This window comes from Littorina saxatilis, linkage group LG17, assembly GCF_037325665.1.
Source record: "Littorina saxatilis isolate snail1 linkage group LG17, US_GU_Lsax_2.0, whole genome shotgun sequence".
Lineage (NCBI taxonomy): Eukaryota > Metazoa > Mollusca > Gastropoda > Littorinimorpha > Littorinidae > Littorina > Littorina saxatilis.
The window spans coordinates 40,963,719-40,991,218 of record NC_090261.1 but is presented as its reverse complement, the minus strand read 5'-3'; the positions used below and the strand labels follow the sequence as shown (position 1 = coordinate 40,991,218).

At 42.5% G+C, this 27,500-nt stretch overlaps 1 protein-coding gene and 1 long non-coding RNA gene across 3 annotated transcripts in view; both read left to right on the top strand.

Moving 5' to 3' along the window:
• Positions 1–20,269, top strand: part of LOC138952846 (uncharacterized) — a 36,830-nt gene extending 16,561 nt beyond the window's left edge. The window contains exons 1-2 of one of the 2 annotated variants that reach the window (XM_070324576.1): positions 1–1,205; positions 15,337–20,269. The exon at positions 1–1,205 is cut by the window's left edge and continues 313 nt beyond it. In XM_070324576.1, the coding sequence (XP_070180677.1) occupies positions 1,197–1,205; positions 15,337–17,142 (1,815 nt within the window). In that variant the 5' untranslated portion in view covers positions 1–1,196 and the 3' untranslated portion in view covers positions 17,143–20,269. The remainder of the gene's footprint in view (positions 1,206–15,336) is intronic. The other variant, XM_070324577.1, reaches the window with a different exon arrangement.
• Positions 20,270–22,144: 1,875 nt separating this feature from the next.
• Positions 22,145–27,365, top strand: LOC138952841 (uncharacterized). The gene is made up of 2 exons (XR_011451439.1): positions 22,145–22,375; positions 22,413–27,365. It is a non-coding gene; the product is annotated as an uncharacterized lncRNA (long non-coding RNA).
• The last annotated feature ends 135 nt before the right edge of the window (positions 27,366–27,500 follow it).

The following is a 27,500-nucleotide window of genomic DNA, read 5'->3' as shown; positions in this document are numbered from 1 at the left end:
ATGATCCTTTGGGGGCTGTCGTCCTAACATTATTGACTGGGCATTGGCAGAGTGAAAAGCGTAATACCGTGGCTTTATAACTTGTGTGTTTTCTGTGTGATATAACTCGCGTTTCCTGTGAGATGGACTCTTTCAGAGTGGTTTATATTAAAAGGTGATGTCTTGATTGACTTGTGGCATGAAACTCTGCCGTACTGCTGGGAAAAGCATCGCTGCGTGACCGCTGTGCTGATATAAACTTTACCGATTGTTTTTGTGTAACACCTGTTGTTATTTTTGGGGAACATATATATAGAAACCAACCCTCCTACGCAGCAGAAATCGATATAATTTTAATATCGTCCTTATATCTCAGTGTGATTCATTGTGGTCAGCTCGCGCAGTTTTTACTCGGACAGAACACAATTGTTTCCGGATGATTACGGTCTATTTATAGACACTGGACTTCTACGTTACACTTGGCGCGCGAGCCTAGTCTGATAGTAGTGACGTAAGTCCCTTTTTCTGGGAAAGTCATACACGTGGGATTTCATAACGCGGTTACCAAAATACACTCAATATTTAGACAGTGGCGAGCGAGAGGTTTAAGTGCCCAGCTTTTTCTCAAGAAACGGACTGCAGTGGTCAGTAAAATCCTGGTTACGAAGTCCTTCTGACCTATTTATTTAACAGAGTTGTCGAAGGATTGTCAACGCTCGTTCAGTACTTCCTTCTCTAAAGTGACGAGGACTTTTATAAAGATTTATTCCTACATGAGTTTCGCCGAAACGAGCGGATTTTTCCGTCTGTGATCAACGAAGAGGACTTTGTAAAAGGTTTATTGCTTCATGTGTTTCGCCAAGACTTTCGGATTGGGATTTGTAAGCCTGTGATCTGAAAAGACTTTTTTTTTAACCTAGGTGGATTTAGTCCTTTAAAGTCGGTCAGGGAAAAACAATCGCGCGTGCGTACTTGACGAACTGAGTGCGCGTAACCTGGTGTGGATTTTGCTGATTGTTCAGTGGTGTGTGCCTTTCACGATTTTTGCGAAATGTGTCTGACCTGTGAAGTTGTGTTGCTTCGGTTTCGGTGTGGATTTTTTTTGTTATAGCTTGAACATTCTTACAGAAGAACTGTGAGTGTTGGTAAAAGTATATTTGTGTTTGTAACTCACACGTGGACTGAGCTCCGAGTGGACCCTTCCTCTGAACAGAACAATGTTGATCGTAAGTGTTCGATTAAAAATGAAAGGTGTGATTATGTTTTAATTTTGATATCTGATGGTTCTAACTCAGGGTCTTCTTTTTCTTCTGTCTATGTATGTCTCTCTCTCTCTCTCTCTCTCTCTCTCTCTCTCTCTCTCTCTCTCTCTCTCTCTCTCTCTCTCTCTCTCTCTCTCTCTGTTTTTCACTGATATCCAGAGGTAAAATCTACTTTTCTTGCATTTTTGTCCAGTTAGTTTATGTGCTTGCCTCTTGTTTAAATTTTTTTTTGATACACACACACAATGTTCGGATGTTGTTCTTGAGTGTTGTTTTGTTTGTGTTGTGGTTTTTGTATGGTTTTTTTTGCGTTTTATTTTTTATTTTTACCTCTTACTACTTTTCTACCACATTTCTTCTTTTTTTGCATTTAGTCAAGTTTTGATTTCTGTTGCTTCTCAGTCCCTCAGTTAATGCAACTTCGCCATTTTTCATTTCGTTTATTCTCTTCTCCTCTCATACTCATATTGAGCTGTTCCCTATAAAACCTAGTAATATTGTCCACCAAGGCGGCTTATCTAAGGCGTAATTTTTTTTATTTTTTAAATGTGGCACGTTTTATTTTGCTCTACAAATAGACAGCGTCAAGGCTCGCTATGTTTCAATCGTCGAGTCAATCCTGTTCTGTTCATTGCGTGTCTATGACTAAGCTGTTATTCACGAGTAAAAGCCATGCCGCCCGCGTACTGTAAATACACTCACACTAACATGTAGGGCCTACCCTACATGTTCTCTTTACAACGCCTTCACACACAGGGAGCTGTTATTGCGTCAGGCACCACACACCAAAAGCAACAGCGAATTCGCGAGCGTACGCGTAAGCTTACCCTTGACTGATTTTTTATTTTTTTTGCTCCGCTTTCTGTTTGTATAATTTATATGTGTGTGTGGCTGGCGAGTGTTTCCAAAAATGCTCTCCCCTTGATCAGCTTGTTAGATAGGCCTTTCCTGTGTCTGCCACGATGATTACCGAGGATTAGTAGTTCCGCTACGAAAATCGCCTTTCACCCACGAGACGAACTGTTTTCGCTCTCCGCAATTTTGGACAATTTGTTACAAAGGCACAGGTCTGCGATGAAATGGCACCCATGGCCGAACAAGCTGAAAGTGTCTTTATATATATACTGCAGGTTGTCTGTCAGGACAGGTGTATTCTGATTCAAATAATAGACTAAGGGGCAAGAGCAGATGTCTTTTCTTTGTAAGGCGTAGTCTCATTAGAGAGGCCTCACATTGCAGGTACCACTGTAGTTCTTGGAAGCGGAGAAGACGACACATCAAGGGGAGTAGTTTCAGCTGACACCAAGCAGAGATTCTGAAACGTTCACAGGTATCATGTTTCTGGCATATGATACATTCCACACAACAACAAACAAGTCGCGTAAGGCGAAATTACTACATTTAGTTAAGCTGTGGAACTCACACAATGAAATTGAACGTAGTCCGCCGCTAGTGCAAAAGGCAGTGAAAGTGACGAGCCTGTTTGGCGCGGTAGCGGTTGCGCTGTGCTTCATAGCACGCTTTACTGTACCTCTCTTCGTTTTAACTTTCTGTTTTTAATCCAAACATATCATATCTATATGTTTTTGGAATCAGGAATCGACAAGGAATAAGATGAAAGTGTTTTTAAATTGATTTCGAAAATTTAATTTTGATCATATTAATTTTTAATTTTTTAAATTTTCAGAGCTTGTTTTTAATCCAAACATATTTATATGTTTTTGAAATCAGAAAATGATGAAGAATAAGATGAACGTAGTTTTGGATCGTTTTATAAAAAAAAATTTTTTTTACAATTTTCAGATTTTTAATGACCAAAGTCATTAATTAATTTTTAAGCCACCAAGCTGAAATGCAATACCGAAGTCCGGCCTTCGTCGAAGATTGCTTGGCCAAAATTTCAATCAATTTGATTGAAAAATGAGGGTGTGACAGTGCTGCCTCAACTTTTACAAAAAGCCGGATATGACGTCATCAAAGACATTTATCGAAAAAAAGGAAAAAACGTCCGGGGATATCATACCCAGGAACTCTCATGTCAAATTTCATTAAGATCGGTCCAGTAGTTTACTCTGAATCGCTCTACACACACACACACACGCACACACACACACATACACACACACACACACACATACACCACGACCCTCGTCTCGATTCCCCCTCTATGTTAAAACATTTAGTCAAAACTTGACTAAATGTAAAAACAGGATTTGTTCTCTAAAAGTTCTTGCTTTTGATATTTATTTATTTTCAAAGCGGATTTTTCCACTGAAAATGATACTGTGTAAAAGCAGTAATCAAACGCGCGGAAGTATGAGCAATTTTTACCTGTTTTTGTACTTGTGTGTGTGCTTTTTGTAAAGATAATTTATATAACATGTGTTATACTTTTGCGCATACGATCTTATTTCCGCCACAAAAGGTGTTGCCAAAAATATACAGGATTTTTTTTGTATCACATGGTTCTGGAGAGTACAGCTCATCTTCCGTCCATCAGTACTATAATTATCTGAACACACAGAAAGCAACTTTTTATAATTCGTTGTTAGTCTAGTCATGTCAGCTTACTTATTCTCTCGGCAAAATAGCGCAGTTTACCCCCTTTCCCGACAGAATCTTGAAAATTATTTGCGATTTATTTTAAACTCATACTAACTCATAAATTTGTGTTATTTTGCTACCATTTAGAGTCAAGTTGGAAGGTCTCAAAGGCAGTGACAGTTCGAATATAATATGCATGCATTAACACCTACCTTATAGGAGAAGTCAATTTAGGCACATACACACACACACAAACATCAGTTTAACCTCTCTCTCTCTCTCTCTCTCTCTCTCTCTCTCTCTCTCTCTCTCTCTCTCTCTCTCTCTCTCTCTCTCTCTCTCTCTCTCTCTCTCTCTCTCTCTCTCTCTCTCTCTCTCTCTCTCTCTCTCTCTCTCTCTCTCTCTCTCTCTCTCTCTGACCAGCTAAGCTAGAAATAACACCGCTTAAATATATCAAACAAGGCTCGGTTTGAGTACAAGGTCATTTCGTAGTAGTAGTACGGTGGCTATATTGATCGTGCATGGTGTAATAATTATAGAGAATAGTGACTTGTGAGACAGTCAGAATCAATAGCGTTGGTGTCACTCAAGCTGTTACGAACTCTGGCGCAGCTGTTGGATCATAACCGATGATTTATGTCACGTCGTAAGAGCTTCTACGGTACTCACGTTATTGTCGTCTTGGTGAAATTAGAGCTGTGAGATCGTGTTGCAGAATAGAAGAATTTAAAGAACTTTTGTTTCAATTTCTGTTTGTTTGTTTCTGTGTTTTGTTCATGTTTGTGTGTGTGTGTGTGTGTGTGTGTGTGTGTGCGTGCGTGCGTGCGTGCGTGCGTGCGTGCGTGTGTGTGTGTGTGTGTGTGTGTGTACGTGCGTGCGTGCGTGCATGTGTGTGTGTATGTGTGTGTGCGTGCGTGTGTATGTGTGTGTGCGCATATGTGTATGTGTGTGGGTGTGTGTGTGTATGCGTGAGTGTGTGTGTGTGTGTGTGTGTGTGTATGTGTGTGTGTGTGTGTGTGTGTTTGGCTGGTTGTCGGGGAGGTGCATGGGGGAGGTCTGGAGTGGTCTGTATGACCAAATGAGGTAGAAATGGCGCTCAAATGATTGTTTCACCTAGGTACTGACATATTTGTATTTGACAAAAATATTAACATTATTTTACACTCTGACAGAATCGAACACTTTTGTGGCCGGACATACGATTGTGCGCGTTAATTAAATTCTGACCAATTGATGCAAGAGTTATGCCCAAATGATTGCTTCACTCGAGTAGAGCCTGAATGTTTTGGGCCTCGCAGCAGCTGTGCTAATAGTTTATAAATTACGCTGAGATCAATAGTGTAGTCAAACACGTTCTATAGTTAGTGACTGCGCCAGGCATTGTCTCGTGACGATAAGCGAACAGATGGTTTACGTGGTAGGCTCACGCGTGTTGTATAGCCTTGCACATTCCGAGATTTAGCGCAGTATTACTACAGCTAGGCATTAAATGGGGTCACTGCGTTTTTTACGTAAGGCCGCATTGGACTCGCAGAACTGCTGCTGTTCACAGCCAAACTGAGAAGAATATATACATTGCTTTTGCCCTGGATACTTCGTTGAAAAAGAAAACAATATTGAGTCACTTGCAGAATTGGCACAACTTGGCAACTTTTACATCAGTACGAGGAGAAAGTCAAATCATTATCTTAGGCCTAAAAAAAAAATAGGTGTGGTTACGGTAACCCGACCTACCCTATTTTTAGGGGCCGACCCTATAACTTTTTATTACATTTTTAAAAAAACAAACACAAAAAACAAGAAAACGAGTGCAGAAAACGCAATGAAAGCGAAAGCGCCCGAGTCGCACACTTATTTCCCTGTCAAGTAGGTTTGATTTGTACACATTAGAAAAAAAAGTTTTAAAAAAAATGATTGTCTACCTTCCTACCCTATTTTTTTTTTGGCTATGTTACCGTAACCACACCTATTTTTTGTTTTGGCCGTATCAAGCGATCTTGCGTATTACTTGTGGTGTGCCATTTATACTGATACCTTTGTTTGGTTATGTTTGTATTCTCGTTGCTTTACAGTGTTATATTTGCCGGCACCGTACACCCCTCTCTCTCTCTCTCTCTCTCTCTCTCTCTCTCTCTCTCTCTCTCTCTCTCTCTCTCTCTCTCCCCCCCCTCTCTCTCTCTCTCGTCGCAGTGTCTCTTCACCATGGTGCATTTCCCTCTCCGCCGTTGAAACTTATTTTCGGAGCCTTGTATAACCAGAGTGACTTTTGAAGCTGTTTAAACACTGGTACTTCTATTCTTGTCCCGTGCGTTTATTGTTCGTCTCGCGCTCTGACGTAAGGAAGGCACGAGCACTTCGGTGCTATAGAAAGACGCAAGGGCTATCGAGTGCAATCGGAGAGCTAATTGCGTCAGAGCGATTATTTATCACTTATCCCAGAGACGGCCCGATTAGGTCGGCGCGAGCGGTTTTTAGACATCAAAAGAATGGACCCATAGTCTGTATAGATTGTAGACGGCGCGGCTATATTCTATGGATTACGCAGTGTTTGGTATAACCGATCCTTTGCAAAATATTAAAAGAATGGAGCCATAGTCTTTGTATAGACAGTGTTGCGGATGGATTCTCTGTATTCGTATTGCGTGGTGTTTGGGGTAACATGGCCGATCCTTTTTTGGTATGTGTTGGAGGTGTTTGTGTTGGTGTTGGAATTTGAACGACAGTTTATTCTTCTTCAATCTTCGAGGATTCATTTATAGGGTTAAGAGGACAGAATTAAGACGGAATAGCAAGGCTTGTTTTACAGTGTGACTTTTGAGGGTACAAATAAGGGGTTTTGTTTATGATGCTGATAAAAGTTTATTTACAGGGACATTGAGATGAAGCGTAAGCGTCGCACACACACACACACGCTTTCTCTCTGTGCTCTCTCTCTCTCTCTCTCTCTCTCTCTCTCTCTCTCTCTCTCTCTCTCTCTCTCTCTCTCTCTCTCTCTCTCTCTCTCTCTCTCTCTCTCTCTCTCTCTCTCTCTCTCTCCAGTAACAGCTTTTGTATGCATGTAATATTCCTTTTGCAACAACCAAACACAAGTTCCAAACTCCAGAGTGAACGTCAAGCTGACAGTGACATATATACGCACGTTGCGCTTGATGATTCATTAGTACATGTATAATATGCAATATCGAGCTCTGAATGACCTCAACCTCTGAACTTTGACCCGCTGTGACCAAGCGCAACATAATTATGGCGGCCAAGCAATCAATCAGACCACTGCTGTTAGATAAGCAGAGCCGGTCGGGGGAGAGATGAGAGGGGTCATGCTGGAGTGCGGCGGGGGGGGATAAGTCGATACCTGTTCGCCGAAGTTTCATTCATGCGTTGCGGCCGGTACGTAATGAAAAATGCACGCGCTGCCATCGAGGCGTGAACAGATCGAACCGAGTTTGGGCGAGAAACGGTCCGAGTGCGCATGCGCCCGATATTATCGATATTTTTTCAAGGTCTTGCAGGCTGTTGTTCTTCGTTTGTTTGCCTTTATTTTCTCAAGTCCCCCCCCCCCTCCCACACCCTCTCCCCCTCTAATTAAAATGCGAGTTAAAATATGCGCTATGCCGTCATTCCTTGTAAATGAACCGCGACACATCTATCCAGACTTTGACATAGGAAAAGAGCTTTTGAACACATGCCAAAAATCAACGATCTGGCGGACCGAAAATGAGATGGCCAACTTAGGAAAAGTACATCTTTCCTTTCTGACCTTACTTCTGCTTTCAAAACAAGACAGACAATTTAAACACCAACAGCCAGACGTGACAAATCCGGTCCAACCGTTTTCGTTTAAAACTGAAAGCAGGAAGCACGTGCGTTTGTTAAAATCAGGTCATCCGTCTGCCACGGCCAGTGTCCGATGGGGTCGGGCAGGGAGGGATTTGTTGCGGAATGAGATCATCCTAGTCTGAAATTGGAAATCCCGCCACTAGCAATCCGTCCTTTCTGTCGCGATGCTGGTGTGCTGCCGGGGGCTGGGAAGGAAAGGGAGGAAATCGTGTTGTTCGGTCAGACTGTTGTTGGACAGATAACTCTTCGCACTGTCAGGAAAAGGGGCTTGATTTCATAGATCAGCTCTGTTGCTTTATCATTGGAAAACTGCAGGTTAAAACGTTCATAGAAATGAGTCCCCTTGGTGTGATGAGAGTCCGCTGCCCTTTCTTTCCGCATTATGGAACATGCAAGATGGCAGGGTAAAAACCTCCTCCACCTCCTCCTTCTTCTTCTTCTTTATACACTTTCTGTAAAGCATCGATCGTAAGTGTTTTGTAAAGAGAGCATATAGTAACGTAGCAATTAGCTTTAATCTGACGCGACAACCAGTCAAACACAATCAAAACCTGTAGGACGGAATGATTTTCCGTTTCATGTCCGATATTTTAAGACTTTTACCGGCCTTAATGTTCGGTTAAAGCGAAGGTTTGTAAAGTGTACGACTTTGGCCCTTTTAGCATCGCTGGGAGTCCTGATGACGAGGGTGTCCCCAGGGAGCGGCGTTCGCTCTCCCTCCGTCGTTCCGTTCACTGCCTTATTGCGCTCCCTCAGTTCGACGTCTGGCGTATTGCGTCGTCTTTCACCCCGCGACGTTACACTCCTTATCCCGTCACTCTGTCTCTGCGGCGTAGGGGAAAGACCAATTCTTTAACAGCTTAAATAGCATCACAGACGCAACAATCTCTGATAAGTTTGTTGTTACGGTATTTTGTTAGAATGTATAATGTATTTGATGTTTAAATAGTATGGTTTTATTTATAGTTAATTTGTTAAGCGCGGAGAGCATAGTTTACTGTGGTTCGCGCTATATCAGATGTCATTATTATTACTATGCTTCCTTTACAGCGCCGTCGTGAAACAACCAATCGGTATTTTGCTATAAGCTGACTTTAATGAAACACACAGTTTCTAATAAACTAATAAACAACACACAACACATGAGAAGTAAATGAATAGAAACCCCAACAGATGACATCCAAAAGAGTGTCTTTCCATTTAATTTATGAAAAAAATGGATTTCAAGAATTCTGAACCTGCATTTAAAATGAAGTGTCTGAATAATCAGTACAACTCTACAACAGAAGCTTCTTTCACAAGAAAATCTGTTAGCTGTTCCGGTACGTTTGGCCATGACAGTTACGGAAGTAAAAGCTTAGTGTCATCGTCGCCAAGATAACCAATCGCGTGGACTTGGTGTGTCGGTTATCTACAACGGGGACACTCCTTTTACGCGGAGGTGAAGCATCGTAAGTGTTCCCGTTAACCATCAATTGCCGATATTTTATTGTTTTTTTGTGTGTGTGTGAAAATACCGGGGAAAGCTTCACCCGATTTCCCGCAGTGGGGCACTGCGGTTATGAAATTAAAGGCCCCTCCTGTTTTTGGAACCGCAGGAGCTTTCTAGTTTGCTGTTAGGTAGATTTTTGGTTCCTCTTTCCTGTCATGCTCTCTTTTTCTTCATGAATTCTTTTCTTTTTTCTGCCTTCTTGCTCATTCACCTGTATTTTTTCCAAAAATCTCTTCTCTTGCCGCTTGTCTCGCGATTCATGTATAGTTTAATCTGTTAGTGTTCTGATGTAAGTCCAGCAGTAGATAGGTTAAGCCTATTTTAACATACTGGAAACTGGTAATCTTCCAGTAGGTATTAATTTAGTTTTACTAAAGCCTGCTGGGACACAAGTAATGGGTTAGTGCATTTGTAAACAGGAATCGCTTGACAAGTGGCCCCCTTCATCCCCCCCTTCCTCGTCCTGATATGGCTCTGCGTAGTCGGCTGGACGTTAAGCAACAAATAAACAAACAAACAAACAATTCACCCGATTATTTCCATCGAATTTGACTGATTTGACACTCTCTTTTTTTTCTCATGGTCCTTTGTCGCTGCCCTACACGCCACCAGGCGTGAAAGGCAGTAAGTTTTTTTCTCATATCAAAATACATACATGTAGTGCGTTGCTATTGAACCTTATAGTTTGATTGGCTGACTGGTTCAGTTCTTTAGACTTTTTTTCATACCAGCTACAGTTAGTGCCTTGCTATTGAACCATATAATAGTTTAGCTGGTTGCTGTGATCGATTGACCGGTTAATCGTGCATGGGTTGTACTCTTTTTATATTTAGTCAAGTTTTGACTAAATATTTTAACATCGAGGGGGAATCGAAACGAGGATCGTGGTGTATGTGCGTGTGTGTGTGCGTGCGTGTTTGTGTGTGTGTAGAGCGATTCAGACTAAACTACTGGACCGATCTTTATGAGATTTGACATGAGAGTTCCTGGGTATGAAATCCCCATACGTTTTTTTCATTTTTTTGATAAATGTCTTTGATGACGTCATATCCGGCTTTTCGTGAAAGTTGAGGCGGCACTGTCACGCTCTCATTTTTCAACCAAATTGGTTGAAATTTTGGTCAAGTAATCTTCGACGAAGCCCGGGGTTCGGTATTGCATTTCAGCTTGGTGGATTAAAAATTAATTTATGACTTTGGTTATTAAAAATCTGAAAATTGTAAAAAAAAATAACAATTTATAAAACGATCCAAATTTACGTTTATCTTATTCTCCATCATTTGCTGATTCCAAAAACATATAAATATGTTATATTCGGATTAAAAACAAGCTCTGAAAATTAAATATATAAAAATTATTATCAAAATTAATTTGTCCAAATCAATTTAAAAACACTTTCATCTTATTCCTTGTCGGTTCCTGATTCCAAAAACATATAGATATGATATGTTTGGATTAAAAACACGCTCAGAAAGTTAAAACAAAGAGAGGTACAGAAAAGCGTGCTATCCTTCTTAGCGCAACTACTACCCCGCTCTTCTTGTCAATTTCACTGCCTTTGTCATGAGCGGTGGACTGACGATGCTACGAGTATACGGTCTTGTGGAAAAATGGCAGCTACTTGACTAAATATTGTATTTTCGCCTTACGCGACTTGTTTTCTTTTCTTTTTAGGTAACACAAGTTAAATAAAATACCCACCGGCACGGTTGGCCTAGTGGTAAGGCGTCCGCCCCGTGATCGGGAGGTCGTGGGTTCGAACCCCGGCCGGGTCATACCTAAAACTTTTAAATTGGCAATCTAGTGGCTGCTCCGCCTGGCGTCTGGCATTATGGGGTTAGTGCTAGGACTGGTTGGTCCGGTGTCAGAATAATGTGACTGGGTGAGACATGAAGCCTGTGCTGCGACTTATGTCTTGTGTGTGGCGCACGTTATATGTCAAAGCAGCACCGCCCTGATATGGCCCTTCGTGGTCGGCTGGGCGTTAAGCAAACAAACAAACACATATAAAAATACCCAGCGCGATTGTTCATTTCTTTTAAGAATAAATGAATGCAACCGTAATGCCTGAGTGCCTCTTGGATTGTAAAATGTGTCTCGATCGCGATTGAGCGAACTAAATGAAATGTTTCTGATTGTTTATAAAATTGGCAGAATGATTGTTATTGAACGGTGGTGGGGCAAATGTTTCTGTGAGAGAGGATGGCGGGATGGGGGGGGGCGAAAGAGAGAGAGAGAGAGAGAGAGAGAGAGAGAGAGAGAGAGAGAGACAGAGACAGAGACAGAGACAGAGACAGAGACAGAGAGACAGAGAGACAGAGAGAGAATGTCTGTGTACCTATGTCTGTGTGTACGCATATACAGTTTTTTTCATTCACTGGAAAATGAACGTTTCTCGGAAATAGTTTAACAGACATTTGCGAAACTTGAAAGTCGGCAGTTTTCCTTATTTTGAAAATAGCACGCAGACGAGGTAACAGCGATCACTATACTATACTGTGCAAAAAAAGTATCGCATAGTTAGTTTGATGAATAATTTTATTGACATTTCATTCTTTCGAACAAACAATACATAAGTCGGACAGAAAAGTTTTTGAGCTTTTTCGATAGCACAGATGCATGTCTTTATTTTCTGGACTTTGCAGTTATTCATTGAGCGTGACCTTCACACAAACCAAGGTCAAAGTCAGTAACGAGTATGGCTTCCAGGTGAGTCAATTACAGCCTGGCATCTCCTTGGCATGGAAGCAATGAGTCTTCGCAAAGTCTGTTGGGGAATGTAGTCCCACTCTTGCTGTAAGGCCTGGAAGAGCTGTCTCCTGTTGGGAGGGGCGTTAACTCTCGCATTGAGCCTTCTTCCCAGTTCATTCCATGCGTGTTCAATTGGGTTCAAATCTGGGGAGAGAGAGGGCCAGGGCAGAGTGTTCATGTTGTTGGCGGCCAGGAAGTTTGTGGTGAGTCTGGCGGTGTGAGGTCTGGCGTTATGCTGGAACTGAGCCCGTGGCGCGGCCTGGAGGGGCAGGGCGTGTGGCTGCAGAATGTCCTGCACGTAGTGCTGGGCGTTCAGGCGGCCTGGAACTTCCACAAGCTGGCTCCTGCCAGTGTTGGTAATGGCCTCCCACACCATCACGCCCCCACCACCACGAGGAGGCGCCTCATCTACGCACTGCTGGTGGTTGCGCTCTGCTTGCCTCCTGTACACCCTCCTCCTGCTGTCGTGATGTTGCAGGAGGAAATAAGACTCATCGCTGAAGACAACGTGGCGCCAGTTGTTGGCAAGGGTCCACTGGAGGTGCTGGTTCGCCCACTGCATCCTGGCCTGGCAATGGCGGCGAGTCAGGACGTTGCCCCGGAGTGGCCTGTAAGCGTGTAGACCAGTTGTATGCAGGCGGTTCCGGACGGTCTGCACGGAGATGCGGCGGCCACCAGGCAGTGCCCTAGCGGTCACCGAGGCTGACTGGAACCGATGCCTGAGATGGGTGACCCGGATGTAGCGATCTTGCGCCTGTGTCGTCACTCTAGGTCGTCCTGACCTTGGCGCGGGAGCTGACGACCCAATTTGTTGAAAACGGTGTCAGAGGCAAGAGATGGTCCTCTGGGACACCCGCAGGGCTCTGGCAACCACGGATTGGCTCTGGCCTGCTTGAAGGCGGCCAAGGGCGTTCTCTCGTACTGAAGCGTTGAGTTGTGACATTTTTCATTTCCTCAGGGAATGGCCGCATCAGTCAGAATTGCTTTACTTTTTATTGCCCAAGTTGGCACATGAGCTCAGCTAACCTTACGCGAAATTTCGAGTGAAATCTCACAAAAACGTGCAGTACAGGAGCACAAAACAACAAAATGTGCGTTTTGGCCTCAAAATGCACATCTTGCACGTGCGCGGTGAATTTTGCTCACTCAATCGACTATCGGGTTCAACTGAACTGCAAAAGCTAGTTTCGAGGCGTTCCAATCAGAATGTTTGTCTGGAACTTAGAACTATTCACCTATGCGATACTTTTTTTGCACAGTGTATATATATCTTGAAAATTGCAAATTCATCCTCTTTAATTTCAAAACATTCTTTTCAACGGAACAGAGCTAACAGAAGAGAAAACTATCCTGCATTTTCGCAGTTGCTCAAAACAGTGAACAAAATTCTAATTTACAGTTTTTAATTTACAGTCTCGCTAACTTGATCGCCCACCTGATACTACCTTTAAAGGTAATTTGTTGAATCATTGTAAGACATCGACACCAGTATTTTTGTTTCTTTTCATTTTGCTGATTTCTTAGTTGAGCGTGGATTCTCTTTCCCCGATTAATTTGATGAAATGTCAAATGTCACAAAGATCATTCTTCAACTCCGACAAGCGTCTGGTATCGTTTACCCCACAAGCTGTATTTAGTACACGCGGCGGATGTTTTATACATTGATGGTTTTGAATGTCAAGACCAAAACTTTGAATCATCATTATGCAGGCATGCATGCTCTGAGTAGAGGAATTTGGCTTTCTTGGGATGTTTATTACGGAGTCGGAAAGATGCTCCTATCTCCTGTTTAAAGCCTGGACATATATGTGTCCGTTAACGCGTTTGTTTCCAAGGGAAGGAGCGTACGGTGGTATCTCAATTTTAATAGTACGGTCCTTCCGATCCGCTGTAAACGAGTCCACTCATCATGTCAGATCTGGCTATAGGCTTTTTACAAGGAATAAGATCATCTCTCCACCGTAAAAACATTGCACAAATAAACAGTCTGGTCAGTCTGGGTACTTTCTAAACAGAATGATATTTTGTTTGATGAATTAACAGTTAACGGACATATAGCTGCAACCTGTGATAAACAGTCGTGCTGCTTTCTAAACAGAACGATATTTGGTTGATGAATTAACCGTTAACGGGCATTTAGCTGCAACCTGTCTGGGTGTTCGATTTTTGGGATGAATTAACGGTTAAAGCACATACAGTTACAACCTGTGAAATGACTTGAGGCACTCTTGACATGAAGGGTCTTACATAAGAGGTGTTGCTGTTCCTTTGATCATTGTGACGCCGCCATGACTGAAGGCGACAGCGCGCCGTTTGGCGAAGAAAAAGATGTTTAGGTGCCGGCGTAGTTTGCTGTCATTAGTTGTCGCTTTTTGTCGCACAGGACACAGGGAGGGATCGATACTGTATATATATACACTCGCCTTGTTCTTCTTACCTTCGCACTGCGGGTTGTGGTGTTTTTGTCCCCAGCCGTTGTGTTCTCGGGAAAAGAGATTCATATTTTTCGGGGTTGGTGCATATGACTGTATTGTGCATCCTGAACTCAGGTCAAAATGAGTTCGGCTCATTCTCTCCCTGACCGGAGTTATCTCCCATATGTTTTTCGCGAGCACTGATCTAAATTTGAGATCAGTGTTCGCGAGACGAAAATGATTGCAGATTGGCCGACTTCGACAGTGATCTCCGTTCTGTTCTTCACAGTTATGATAAAGACATCGTTCTAAGGTCAAAACAAGTCGAAATTTTGGGACTGCTGCCGGAAGGAGACCGTAATATATGGTTGCATCACTACAGAAAAAAATCGTCTGCTTCAGCGAACGCCGAAACCAAACGGTTGATTATCACGTGACACTTTTGCCATATTTAGAGTTGTTTGCACAGTAAATACAGCCGCGTAAAAATAGCTCCCTTGAAACTGTCTTACAAATCAATTCCTTTGTAATTTAAACATTACACAACACCATGAAAAATCATTATCGACGATCGCGAATCTGCTTATATCAATAATACATTACAAAAAGCTCTAAATATGTTTTTAAAAAATCGGTTTCCTTGCCAGACAAGGAAACTCAAGGCATCCTGTCAGGGAGAGAATGAGCCGAACTCATGTTGACCTGAGTTCAGGATGTGTATTGTGTTCCTGTTCTAGATAAAGACACTTTACAAATATTCCAGGGTTAGTACGTATATAGGTATTCCGTCGTTGTTGAAGATCACACAAATGCGAAAGAGTTGTCTCTTCTATAGCTGCTAATACTGTTGTGTGGGTGAAACGTGTGGGGTTTTATTCGTGTGATTCTGATACTTACCGTATACAATGAAATCTGTATGGTTATTTTATTTTTATTTGTACACTTTGGTTGTTGAGTACCGATTTCCTTTTGTTTTTCAACATAAATTGTTGAATAAAACACTGTTTAACCAAAAGAAACCCGATTTTGAAGAAAGCTGTTTTTTTTCGTGTTACAGGCACCCCCCGGAGCGGACAAGCGGCACCCGGTGATGATCGAATGCGAAGGCCGGCGTGAGATGGCCGAGAATGGAGACAGCATCAGGAGCAGCACCGCAACACCACCACTATCAACAACAACGACGACAACAACAGCTACCTCCACACCTCCCCCACCTTCTTCCTCCCCGCAGTCCTTCCAACACCACCACCACCACAGCAACGGACACTGGTCAAGCCCCAAGACGGACCAAGACACTATGGGTCAGCAGAGACCGCTGGCAGTGTCCCCCGTGTGTAACGGCTACATCGGTGACTCTCCTCGCCAGCACAAAGAGGAGAAGTCTGTGGGTAAGAACTGTGATGAGGGGGTGTACGTAATGCGCTCGCCCTCTGCGGACAGCAAGGTCAGCAAGGTCAGCAAGGAGGAGTTCAACGGCAAGCAGCAGGTTGTGGTCAAGCAAGAGACTGACCAGGACGGCCCCCTGGACTTCTCCCTCAGGCGGCGAGACTCTGTGTCGGAGAGCTTCACTGACGACTCGCGGGCGTCTTCCTCGCTGAGTCCCCCCCCTCCCAGCTACGGCGGGGTAGAAGGGCCCCCCTCCTCCCGACACTCCCCCGACGCTGACCACGCCCTCCACCTTCACCACAACAATCGCCATCCCCACCACCATCACAACCACAACAGCCAAGAAGAGCAGGATCTTGGCTACGGTCGTCACCATAACGGTCGATCTCCAGGCTCTAGCCCCGATGTCGCAGAATACAAGACTGACTCCAAATCGGGACGCAGAGACGATAGGGGGGAAGAAGGTGGGCCCCGTCTACCCCACAATTCCTCCCTGGCAGCGCTCGGCATGATGGCGGATGGTTCCGGAAGTGGAATGACGTCAGCAGCTGTGGCAGCCATGTTGGGTCAGAACGGGGGCATGATGGGATCACTAGGGAACATGTCAGCAGCGGCTTTCATGGCTCGCGGGGGCGGCGGAGGAGGCGGAGACCCGCGTGGCAAAACGCAAGGCGGGAACGGCGGGAAGATGCAGCGTCCTTTCAAGGCCTACCCCAAGGAAGCTCTGCAGATGCCTCTAGGGTATCTGGGCCTGCCAGGCGTCAACCCCTTGGCCTCCATGGACCCCAGCTTCCTGCAAGGACTCTCCGCCTCCCAGGACGAGATCATGTCCATCTACAAGCAGCAGGTCGAGTTCCTCAAGGAACGCGAGAAGCAGATGATGAGCTACGGCAAGATTATGTCCGGTTCTCCGCCTTCTTCCTCCGCCTCCACGTCTACCTCCACCTCCTCGTCCACCTCATCGGCTTCAACGAACGGCAGCAGCATGACGCATCCCCTACCACCGCCACCCCACTCCTCATCCATCACCCACCCCTCAGCGCAGCCCCCTCCTCCTCTCATCAAGTCTTCGTCTCCGTCGCCCGCCCCCTACTTCTCCCCTCCCTCCCACAACCACTCCGCCTCCCTCCCACCTCCTCACACACCCACGTCCCTCAGCTACGATCACCTCAGCTCCGCTTTCCCCACCCCTACAGGCCCCCCTTTGGTCTCCTCCACCAGTTCCCTCTCGGGAGGGTCGGGCAGCCGAAAGAGACCTCGCAGCCTGCCGGATGAGCAGAAGGACGGAGCGTACTGGGAGAGGCGTCGTAAGAACAATGACGCCGCCAAGCGGTCGCGTGACGCAAGACGAGCCAAGGAGGACGAGATCGCTATCCGTGCGGCCCTCCTGGAACAGGAAAACCTCAAGCTTAGAGTCGAAGTGGCTTCGCTCAAGACGGAGACGGCTAGGCTCAGGTGTATGATCTTTAACACATAGGCAAGAATGGAGAATAGAGAGAGAAAGAGAAGGAGATCTGGATAATATGAGATTATTATGGATGGGCGTGGGCTTCTTTTTTTCTTTTCTTTTGCGAAGAGAAGTGACATCGTGGCTGCAAAATTGCACTGCGTGATTTGCGACAAGTATAGCGTTGAACTCGGAGAGGAAGATGCAGGTGCAGAATCTGCTAGATTGTATGTAAGAAAGGGTCCCCCAAGACGTTTGAGAGAGCGGACTGGCTCCCAGAGCTTGGGAACAACGTGAGATTGTGCTGTTGGTTTCTTTGGCAGATTGGGAAAGACTTTGCCAATCCGTAAGACAAACCTGTCTTGAATCAGCAGACGGCAGAAACACATACCTCAAGCCAAGCATCACAAGCCAATGTGTTACACAGAACGATATTTGTGGCATAGCTGGACGCTAAAATCATCACATTCTCTATCTCCACAAGACAGTATTCGTATGTCTGACTTCACTGTATCCCTTCATTGTATCCCAGAAAAATCAGAACAATGAACTGAAGACAGACTTTCCCCACTACCTGCTGCAAATAAAACAGAGTAGTCAACATTAACTAGCAAGAACACTCCTCTTTTGCTCATCGGTGCCATTCGATTACAGAGAACTTATCAGCATAATTATGAAGCACAAATCAATGAGTTACACTGTAAGCCATATCCAGTGTAAAACTCGTAAGGGTGTCAGTTAAATAACCATCAATCCCACAGTTGCCCCGATGTTTGAGGGAAGTGCGGGTAAACTTTACTTTGGATCAGCTTACCATCAGCCTACAAGAAATTATAGTTGTAATTGCTAGTGATGTCTGTTTGCGTTGAATGACGATTAAAAAAAACAGAGGTACGGATACATTGCAAAAAGAAAAGCTTGCTGAAGAACTTTTGAAGCGGATGCCGCGCCAATAGTCGTCTTAGATATTGTCAAGAAATCGCTTCGTGTTGCTGTTGTGAACTACGATTCAGTTTGTGTGTGTGACAATTTGCTCACAACGATAATCATTATTTGCTCCACTATAAGGAATGTCGTATTGTTGTGGTGCAATGATGAATACAGTAGTAAAACAAGATATTGCTGCTCATCACTGGATCTCTGAACAGTGTGGTAAAAATAGGACACCTGAAAAATGATCTGCGCATTTGTGAAAGTAAGACATGTATGTGAAATTCGCCCAGCTCATCGTGACCTTGCCCAAGAAAAATGTATATCTGATTATATCTGACTCTGTGAATTTGTCGTGCTATTCTGTGAAAACGTTGTTGTAATGGTGTTATCGGACGCTTCGACTGTGGTGTTGTGCTGGAACGGCAGGGTTTGCCGTATAAGAACAGTAGTTTTGAAACTGGTTTAAGATTTTTGCTCTTCGTTTGTGAATAGTATTCTCAAAACTCCCCAACTGCGATCTTTGGTTCGCTGACGTTAATGACCAAAAGGCTGGAATTCCTGGCTCCTTCACTACATACATATAACGGGTATATTAAAGCTTCCGTCAGGGAAAAACACATCAGGAAAAAACCAGAAACGTTATACTGACTCGACCAATGGTGTTGAAAACATTTAGTTTCAGACAGCCAATCGCATCACGTGTTCCTTCAAAGACAGCCAATCGAGTGAGGTGTTCATTGATATGAATTCCCCAGGAACCAAGACTCGGTGGTGAGACCGCTTCAGGGATAAAATTATGTATTTTGCGGTTGGGTCCACTGACTTGACCTCCAAACAACACGAAAATCCACACGTGTATAAACCCGTCAATGTTTCTGCTGTTATGTTATTATTATGATTTTGTGTATGTATACTTGTGTGACTTTTTTTCTCGTGTTTTCTTTCTATTCGTGGTCAACTATTTTTGTGTCATCAGTGTCTGATGTCAGATATACCTCAACAGTTTGAATAACAGAAATGATCTACCTCAATATTGTACTATTTTTCTGGGAGCATTCCGTGAATAATGCTGATGTGTACTTTTGTCGTCGCTGACTATTGTATAGCTCAGCGGTCAACATTGTTATTGTCCATCCAACATAATCAATCAACTACCTCTTAAACCACGCAAAACATGCCTTTCTTGACCTGTTTTATTTGGTGTGTTTGTTCTTGTGTTAGGGAGGCGATGAGTGCAGAGTTAGCTCAGATTGCTATAAAGGGGAGTGCCATATATATGTAGTATGTCTATGCTTGTGTAGAAGATGACGCAGGACGTTTAAATCAGACACTTCATTCTTTGTCTCTGTTTCACTTGTGTTTGGCTCAGCCTCTACTTTCTTACTGTCTTGTTGTCCGTCTGTTTGTCTGTCTGTCTCTGTCTATGTTTCTCTCTCTCTCTCTCTCTCTCTCTCTCTCTCTCTCTCTCTCTCTCTCTCTCTCTCTCAATCTCAATCTCAATCTCAATCTCTCTCTCTCTCTCTCTCTCTCTCTCTCTCTCTCTCTCTCTCTCTCTCTCTCTCTCTCTCTCTCTCTCTCTCTCTCTCTTGCTTGCTTCATGGTTTGTTTGTTTGTTTGTTTGTTTGTTACAAAGACAATACTTTTTCGACAAGTGCTCATTCATATTATAAAGTAAATACTCTTTTGTGTTTTGTTTCTGATGTAGAATGTATGGTACATTTATGTGCTTTCATTATCTAGTAATCATGCGACGCTCATTGATATTTTTTTTCGGACCTTCAAATCTTTCATTTTTTTTCTCCATAGAACATCAAACACCTGAGACAGAACGTTTGTCCGAACGACAGAGATAAACGAAACTTGAGTTGCATAAACTTGTTTGCGCAACAGCACTGATAAGAGTTCATTAACCTGACCAAGATATTGAGAGTTCTTTCTTTCTTTCTTTCTTTATTTGGTAGGCCTATTTAACGTCGTTTTCAACCGTTCAAGGTTATATCGCGACGGGATATTGACAGTGTGTCCCGTAATGGTGACATAAAGTGCAGAGGAGTAATATATATATATATATATATATATATATATATATATATATATATATATATATAGATCTTGACCCAGATGTCACGTTAACAGCTTGTGCTTGTTTATGGTACGTCTTTGTGTTGCCATCTGGTAATTGTCCTTCGATGAGAATATTTGGTATCTTTATGGCAGAACAGGCAAGTAAGAAATAGATTTGCACCCCCCAAGTTGTGTTTGGTTCAGCCTCTACTTTCTTACTTGTTGTCCGTCTGTTTGTCTGTCTGTCTGTCTGTCTGTCTGTCTGTCTGTCTGTCTCTCTCTCTCTCTCTCTCTCTCTCTCTCTCTCTCTCTCTCTTCATTTAAATGTGGTATTCTGTTTTGGCGAATCTTTCTTTCCTGAGACATGTTAAAGTGAACTGTACATTCTCAGTGACTAGAAAAAAGATTGTTATTGATATGGATCTTGCTTATAGTTGAAATCAATCATTATCTTGCATTGAACGAAAAGTAAAATACCTGCTGCTAAAGTGTGCTTGTGTGTCTGCTTTTGCTTGCTTCATGGTTTGTTTGTTTGTTTGTTTGTTACAAAGACAATACTTTTTCGACAAGTGCTCATTCATATTATAAAGTAAATACTCTTTTGTGTTTTGTTTGTGATGTAGAATATATGGTACATTGTACTTGCACTCTTCTTTTTTTTTTACATTTATGTGCTTTCATTATCTAGTAATCATGCGACGCTCATTGATATTTTTTTTCGGACCTTCAAATCTTTTTTTTTTTTTCTCCATAGAACATCAAACACTTGAGACAGAACGTTTGTCCGAACGACAGAGATAAACGAAACTTGAGTTGCATGAACTTGTTTGCGCAACAGCACTGATAAGAGTTCATTAACCTGACCAAGATATTGAGAGTGTGTCCCGTAATGGTGACATAAAGTGCAGAGGAGTAATATATATATAATTATATAGATCTTGGCCCAGATGTCACGTAACAGCTTGTGCTTGTTTATGGAACGTCTTTGTGTTGCCATCTGGTAATTGTCCTTCGATGAGAATATTTGGTATCTTTATGGCAGAACAGGCAAGTAAGAAATAGATTTGCACCCCCCCCCCCCCCCACCCCGCCCCCTACATTTCTTTAAAAATGTTTTAATATTATTTGGCTGTCTGCTATGCAATACAGAGAAAACTAAACCTCTCGCTCAGTCCCTCTCACTCCCCCCTCTCTCTCTCAATGATAATTGGAAATGCAGTTTTCGTCAACGTCCACAACCAGGCAACTTCTTACTCATACCTTTTTAATTTAAAGCCCTCGGTCGCTTTTAGAAACTCGTGGTAGTCATTCGAGACAGCACTTTTGAAAGGCGTTTTTCGAAAGTGACCTGAAGCTGTCTTTAAAATAGAACACTCGTGATGTCATAAAACGACAGGATTTCGTAACCTAAGTCAACAAAGCTGAGGGGGTCGAACCGGGTTATCGGAAAAGGTCATACTGTGACGTCACTGTACATATGCAATCTGTATGCGCCATTACAGAGCACATTGGTCACGACATGGTTTATTGCGCGCATTCTCAGTCGCGCAGAAATTGAGATCATGGTGCATTTTCTCCTTAAAATCAGCCCCTGCTAGCCGGCGGGTATGATATTACATCGAAGGTCTTTTTAGATTTATTTCTTTATTGATTCATTCATTCATTCGTTCATTAAGTTATTTAGTTATCTATTTTGTCTACACAGCTCAGGTATGTACACATATGTACATGTACGCAAATCTTAGTAAGATCACTACGGGTGTAGCAGTGTTTTTATTGCCAGTCTGACCTCATTCTGTTATGGCATAATGAGTCTTGGAAGTTCACTGCCGAGTCTTTTCAATGTGACAAAAGAATTTAGTGACAAGTTCTACAGAGTGTACAGGGAGTTAGTTATAGGAAGGGTGAGAAAAGCTACACTTAGAAAATCACTTTCGAAAGTGTACTAACATGAAAGCTTTGCCCCCCCTTCCCCCCCCCCCTCTCTCTCCCCCCCCCCTCCCCCTCTCTCTCTCCTCTCTCTCTATCTCTTGACGCGGCCTTGCTGTCTTTATTTTCTCCACAATACAAATATTTTCCTATATCACCCCCCCCCCCCCCCAGGCACAGTGACGCGTCTATGTATTACCCTCGCACCGGACCTCCCTCCAATGAAAAATACTTTTTAGAGCTTGCTGTATGCAAGAGCTGACAGCGGTGAATGGGGGTGCAAGGACGTGTTCCACCATGCCTTTAGTTTTCGAACTGTTACTCCCCAAATAGGTCGGTTATGGACTAATAAAACTTGAACTTGAACTTGGTAGGGGGTAGATGAGAACAGGACACTCTTTTTTTCTCCAACTGTGGGACTACTCCCTCTATATGTGTAGGCGCTTAGCATAAAACAAAAATCTGTACGGGGTTAATCAGAAACGAGATGAACATTCTCCACGTTCTTGCAGAGGATCGTCACTTTAAACTTTCAGTTTATTACTCCATAGAGTTCATTTGCTGATTCTGTTCTTCCTGTCCACACATTTCTCTCGATTAGACACACGTAATCACTTTTACAAAGATGTTTTATCTTGTCGAATTAGGATTTCATCAATTTACTTGTTTTTATGCAAATAAATCCACTGTTCACACAAAAAAAAGTACCAGCCCTTCCTAGCGCCTTTGAATCCGTTTTCTTTCTCTTTTTTTTTAATAAAACAATTTGCCTCACCTGAGCAGACGTATTCATGGAGATTTCCTGTCCGTAATCGGCGAACCGTGAACGGTTACCTTGTATGAGCTGTTGAGGGCACAACCATTACGACAGTCGGGTACCCTCACCCCCCCCCCCCCCCGGGCCCCATTTCCATGTGTCCCTTACCCTTTTTTCTGTCTTTTGATGGCAGTGAATCAGAACCGGTAGGAAGTATAGGCGACACCACTCTAAGTTCTGCCAAGCGGAACGAGGGGGGTGGGGGAGGGGGGGGGTGTACTCTATTGAATGGGTACGCCACCCAGAATGTTTCACATACTTTTTTCTTTTCTTTTTCATTTTCTTCCACTCTACCTGTGGAGGAAGAAGAAATAAGAAAAGGAGTGGTGAGAACGAGAAAGCTGAGAGACAGGTTGATATTAAAGTTACTGCCCTTCTCGTACTTGTTTATAATCTTAGATCTGTCCAGGTTTTTACATGGGATAAGACCATCCCTCTACTTGGACATATACCAACAATCGACAGGCAGTGAGACCATTGCTGATGACTGACCACCATTTATCGCATAACTCCAACGCTGCTCAGGAAATATCCAGAATGTTGATTTGTAGTACATACTTAAAGTAGTAGTATGTGTTCAGGTGGATGAATGCTCTTATCACACCGTAAACACCTGGGAAGATCTGTGATAGTGTACGCGGTCATTTGCACGAGAAGAAAGTTACCTTCAGGTGTTTTAAACTTACTTACAACACTAAGGAAAACTAATTCAGAGAGAGAGAAAGAGAGAGAAAGAGAGAGAGAGAGAGAGAGAGGGAGAGAGAGAGAGTGAGAGAGAGAGAGAGGGAGAGAGAGAGAGAGGGAGAGAGAGAGAGAAGACTCAGGAAAAAAGAGGAGACACTGAAAGGAGTGAGAGAGCAGAAAGACAGTTTCTTTAAGCCAATGAAGAAAGGCGAAGGGAGAACTACAAAAAGAAAAAGAAATGTTAAGCTTGTGTGTGGACAAGCGTGACTCAATGACCCTAAACAAGACCGAACGGCCCAGACCCCTATAGCGTAAGGTGACACACACACACATACACTCCACAGTGACATTCCAACCTCGTGGCTTTCCACAATGGCTTACCGGGGTCATCCTCTGGTCAGCGCTCGTTGGCATATGCACAGTGTCCTTGCAATACATAACAGGCGTTTGGGACAAACTGCTCAAGTTGCAACACACCTGTACGTTCAGGTGTTTTGAAATATCGTTTGTGCGAACGGCGTCGACACAATATACAACACCACACTGTGCGGGGCGAAACGTTGAAGTTACAACGCATGCATTTATCTGTTTGGTGTTTGAAATAGCGTTTAAGTAATTTGTGTAAACAGTTTTATTTGAATACATAAAGAGGCATTTGGAGCGGACAGTTAAAGTTGGAACATACCTGTTGGTATTTTGAAGCAGTGTTTAGGCTTGTTTCTGTAAACGTTGTCGTGTAAACACTTATCTCGTTCCTTCTTTTCTGTAAGTAATTTTTCTCTCGTTCTTTTTGTCTTTCTTGAAGCTTGCAATTGAAAAGATCATTAGCAGCAATAGTTTGTTGTTTAATCATAAAGCTTTGGTAACTTAGAGAAGGCAACTTTTTTCTCGTGTCAACTTTTAAAGAGAAAAAAGGGGGCATTAATTTCGTTTCAACTTTTTCTTTTACACATTCAGGGTTTTATGAAGTATATATATGTAATTGTCTGTTTGAAGACCCTTTTCTTTCTGCAAATATTGCAGTTTTAAGAAACATTATTTATTTTCTGATTTCATAAGATGGTTTGAAGCAGGCAAGAGAAACGTGTTAATTGTGTTAATTTTGTTATGCTCACTGATTACTGTTTTCAGGAAATCTTTGTTTTACATGTCCTCCGAACAAACTCCTCAATCGCTCCCTTTGTCTGTTTTCTTCTTTGTTAACAAAGAACACAAACCTCATTGTGTTAATGTTGTGTGAAACATTTTTTTAATTTTTTTGTTTATTTTTTTAGCTACGTTGCCAGTATAAAAGGCATAATTCAGGAAAGAATACTGCGGTGATATTCATTACAACTATCTGTCCTTTTGTTTTTAATTATCATACATGCATGTGTACATCATTGTTATGGTCGTCTGTATTTGTTTTTGATTGCGCCAAACTGTCGTGATCGAACTCATATTCATGTCAATGAAAAACATGATGGTCTGTTGTATATGACTTACTCAGGAGTTTTGGAAAAACACACACACACACATTGAAAAGGTTGTGCTGTTTGTATATTTTTCTCTTCTATTTTGAATGTCAAAAGTGTTCAGTGGTTCTGCACTCTTAAAGCTCAGGAGATTACAAAACAAATCCAAATATTATTTGAACATGTCTATGTGTTTCACATCATTTTTATTTCAACATTTGTTTTTAGACTTGTTTTTTCTTTTTCCCCTCATACATTTCATTGACAATGATAAAATGTTAAACTTCAACTGTTCTTGTGGTATACCTCATCCGTTCATACGAACAACGTCATCCATTTGTGTGTGCGTGTGACACAGTGAGTTTGTGCGGTGTGCGTCTGAAATATGTATTTTTATTCATCAGAGAATGAAAGTAAAAATGAACTCTTTCATTTGTTTAATCATACTGATGGGTTTTTGTACAGTGTGTGATAAAACTCATGTTACGTGCTGTTGACGTTTGTAATTTTTGTAATTTTTTTGAGCGAATGAGTTGCATGCGAGTTGTGTATGGGTATACGTTGTCTGTGTGCATATGTGCTCTCTCTCTCTCTCTCTCTCTCTCTCTCTCTCTCTCTCTCTCTCTCTCTCTCTCTCTCTCTCTCTCTCTCTCTCTCTCTCTCTCTCTCTCTCTCTCTCTCTCTCTCTCTCTCTCTCTCTCTCTCTCTCTCTGTTCTTTCATCTTTATTGTTCTTCTATTTTCTTTTTTCTTTTTTTAATCGTGCTTTCGCTCTTCTTTACATTTAGTCAAGTTTTGACTAAATGTTTTAACATAGCGGGGGAATCGAGACAAGGGTCGTGGTGTGTGTGTGTGTGTGTGTGTGTGTGTGTCTGTGCGTGTGTGTCTGTGTGTCTGTGTGTCTGTGTGTCTGTGCGTGTATGTGTGTAGAGCGATTCAGACCAAACTACTGGACCGATCTTTATGAAATTTTACATGAGAGTTCCAGGGAATGATATCCCCGGACGGGTTTTTTTCCTTTTTTTCAATAAATACCTTTGATGACGTCATATCCGGATTTTTGTAAAAGTTGAGGCGGCACTGTCACACCCTCATTTTTCAATCAAATTGATTGAAATTTTGGCCAAGCAATCTTCGACGAAGGCCGGACTTCGGTATTGCATTTCAGCTTGGTGGCTTAAAAATTAATTAATAACTTTAATTTGGTCATTAAAAATCGGTCCCCCCGCGGGTTAGGGGGAAGAATTTACCCGATGCTCCCCAGCATGTCGTAAGAGGCGACTAACGGATTCTGTTTCTCCTTTTACCCTTGTTAAGTGTTTCTTGTATAGAATATAGTCAATGTTTGTACAGATTTTAGTCAAGCAGTATGTAAGAAATGTTAAGTCCTTTGTACTGGAAACTTGAATTCTCCCAGTAAGGTCATATATTGTACTGCCGCGTTGCGGGCCCCTGGAGCAATTTTTTGATTAGTGCTTTTGTGAACAAGAAACAATTAACAAGTGGCTCTATCCCATCTCCCCCCTTTCCCCGTCGCGATATAACCTTGAACGGTTGAAAACGACGTTAAAGACCAAATAAAGAAAGAATTAAAAATCTGAAAATTGTAAAAAAAATAAAAAAATTATAAAACGATCCAAATTTACGTTCATCTTATTTTTCATCATTTTCTGATTCCAAAAACATATAAATATGTTATATTTGGATTAAAAACAAGCTCTGAAAATTAAAAATATAAAAATTATTATCAACATTAAATTGTCGAAATCAATTTAAAAACACTTTCATCTTATTCCTTGTCGGTTCCTGATTCCAAAAACATATAGATATGATATGTTTGGATAAAAAACACGCTCAGAAAGTTAAAACGAAGAGAGGTACAGAAAAGCGTGCTATCCTTCTCAGCACAACTACTACCCCGCTCTTCTTGTCAATTTCACTGCCTTTGCCACGAGCGGTGGACTGACGATGCTACGAGTATAAGGTCTTGCTGAAAAATTGCATTGCGTTCAATTTCATTCTGTGAGTTCGACAGCTTGACTAAATGTTGTAATTTCGCCTTACGCGACATGTTTGTGTTTGTGGTTGCCTACTGTGTACATGTTACTTCGTGAAATAGTTTAGCTCGTATTGATTTGATATTTTGTCCCCTTTGAACAAGTGTCTATTGTTCGTTTTATTCTGTTCATTTGTATGTGATATACATGTATTTATTTTCGTTATTATCTTTTTATCGGTCTGTAGATTAGGTTTATTAATCTGTGTAGACTGACTATCATCCGTTTCTTTATTTGTGTGTTTATTTTTTGTGTCTTAATATTGGTGAAGCAATATTTGCACTTGAACAGCAAAAATAAAAATAGACTGCCAAGAGTTGTCATGGTTTGTTTTACTTTGTTACACAAAACGGAGAGGAACGACACGCAATCACACACACACACACACACACACACACACACGCAAGCGCGCACACACACACACACACACACACACACACACACACCCACA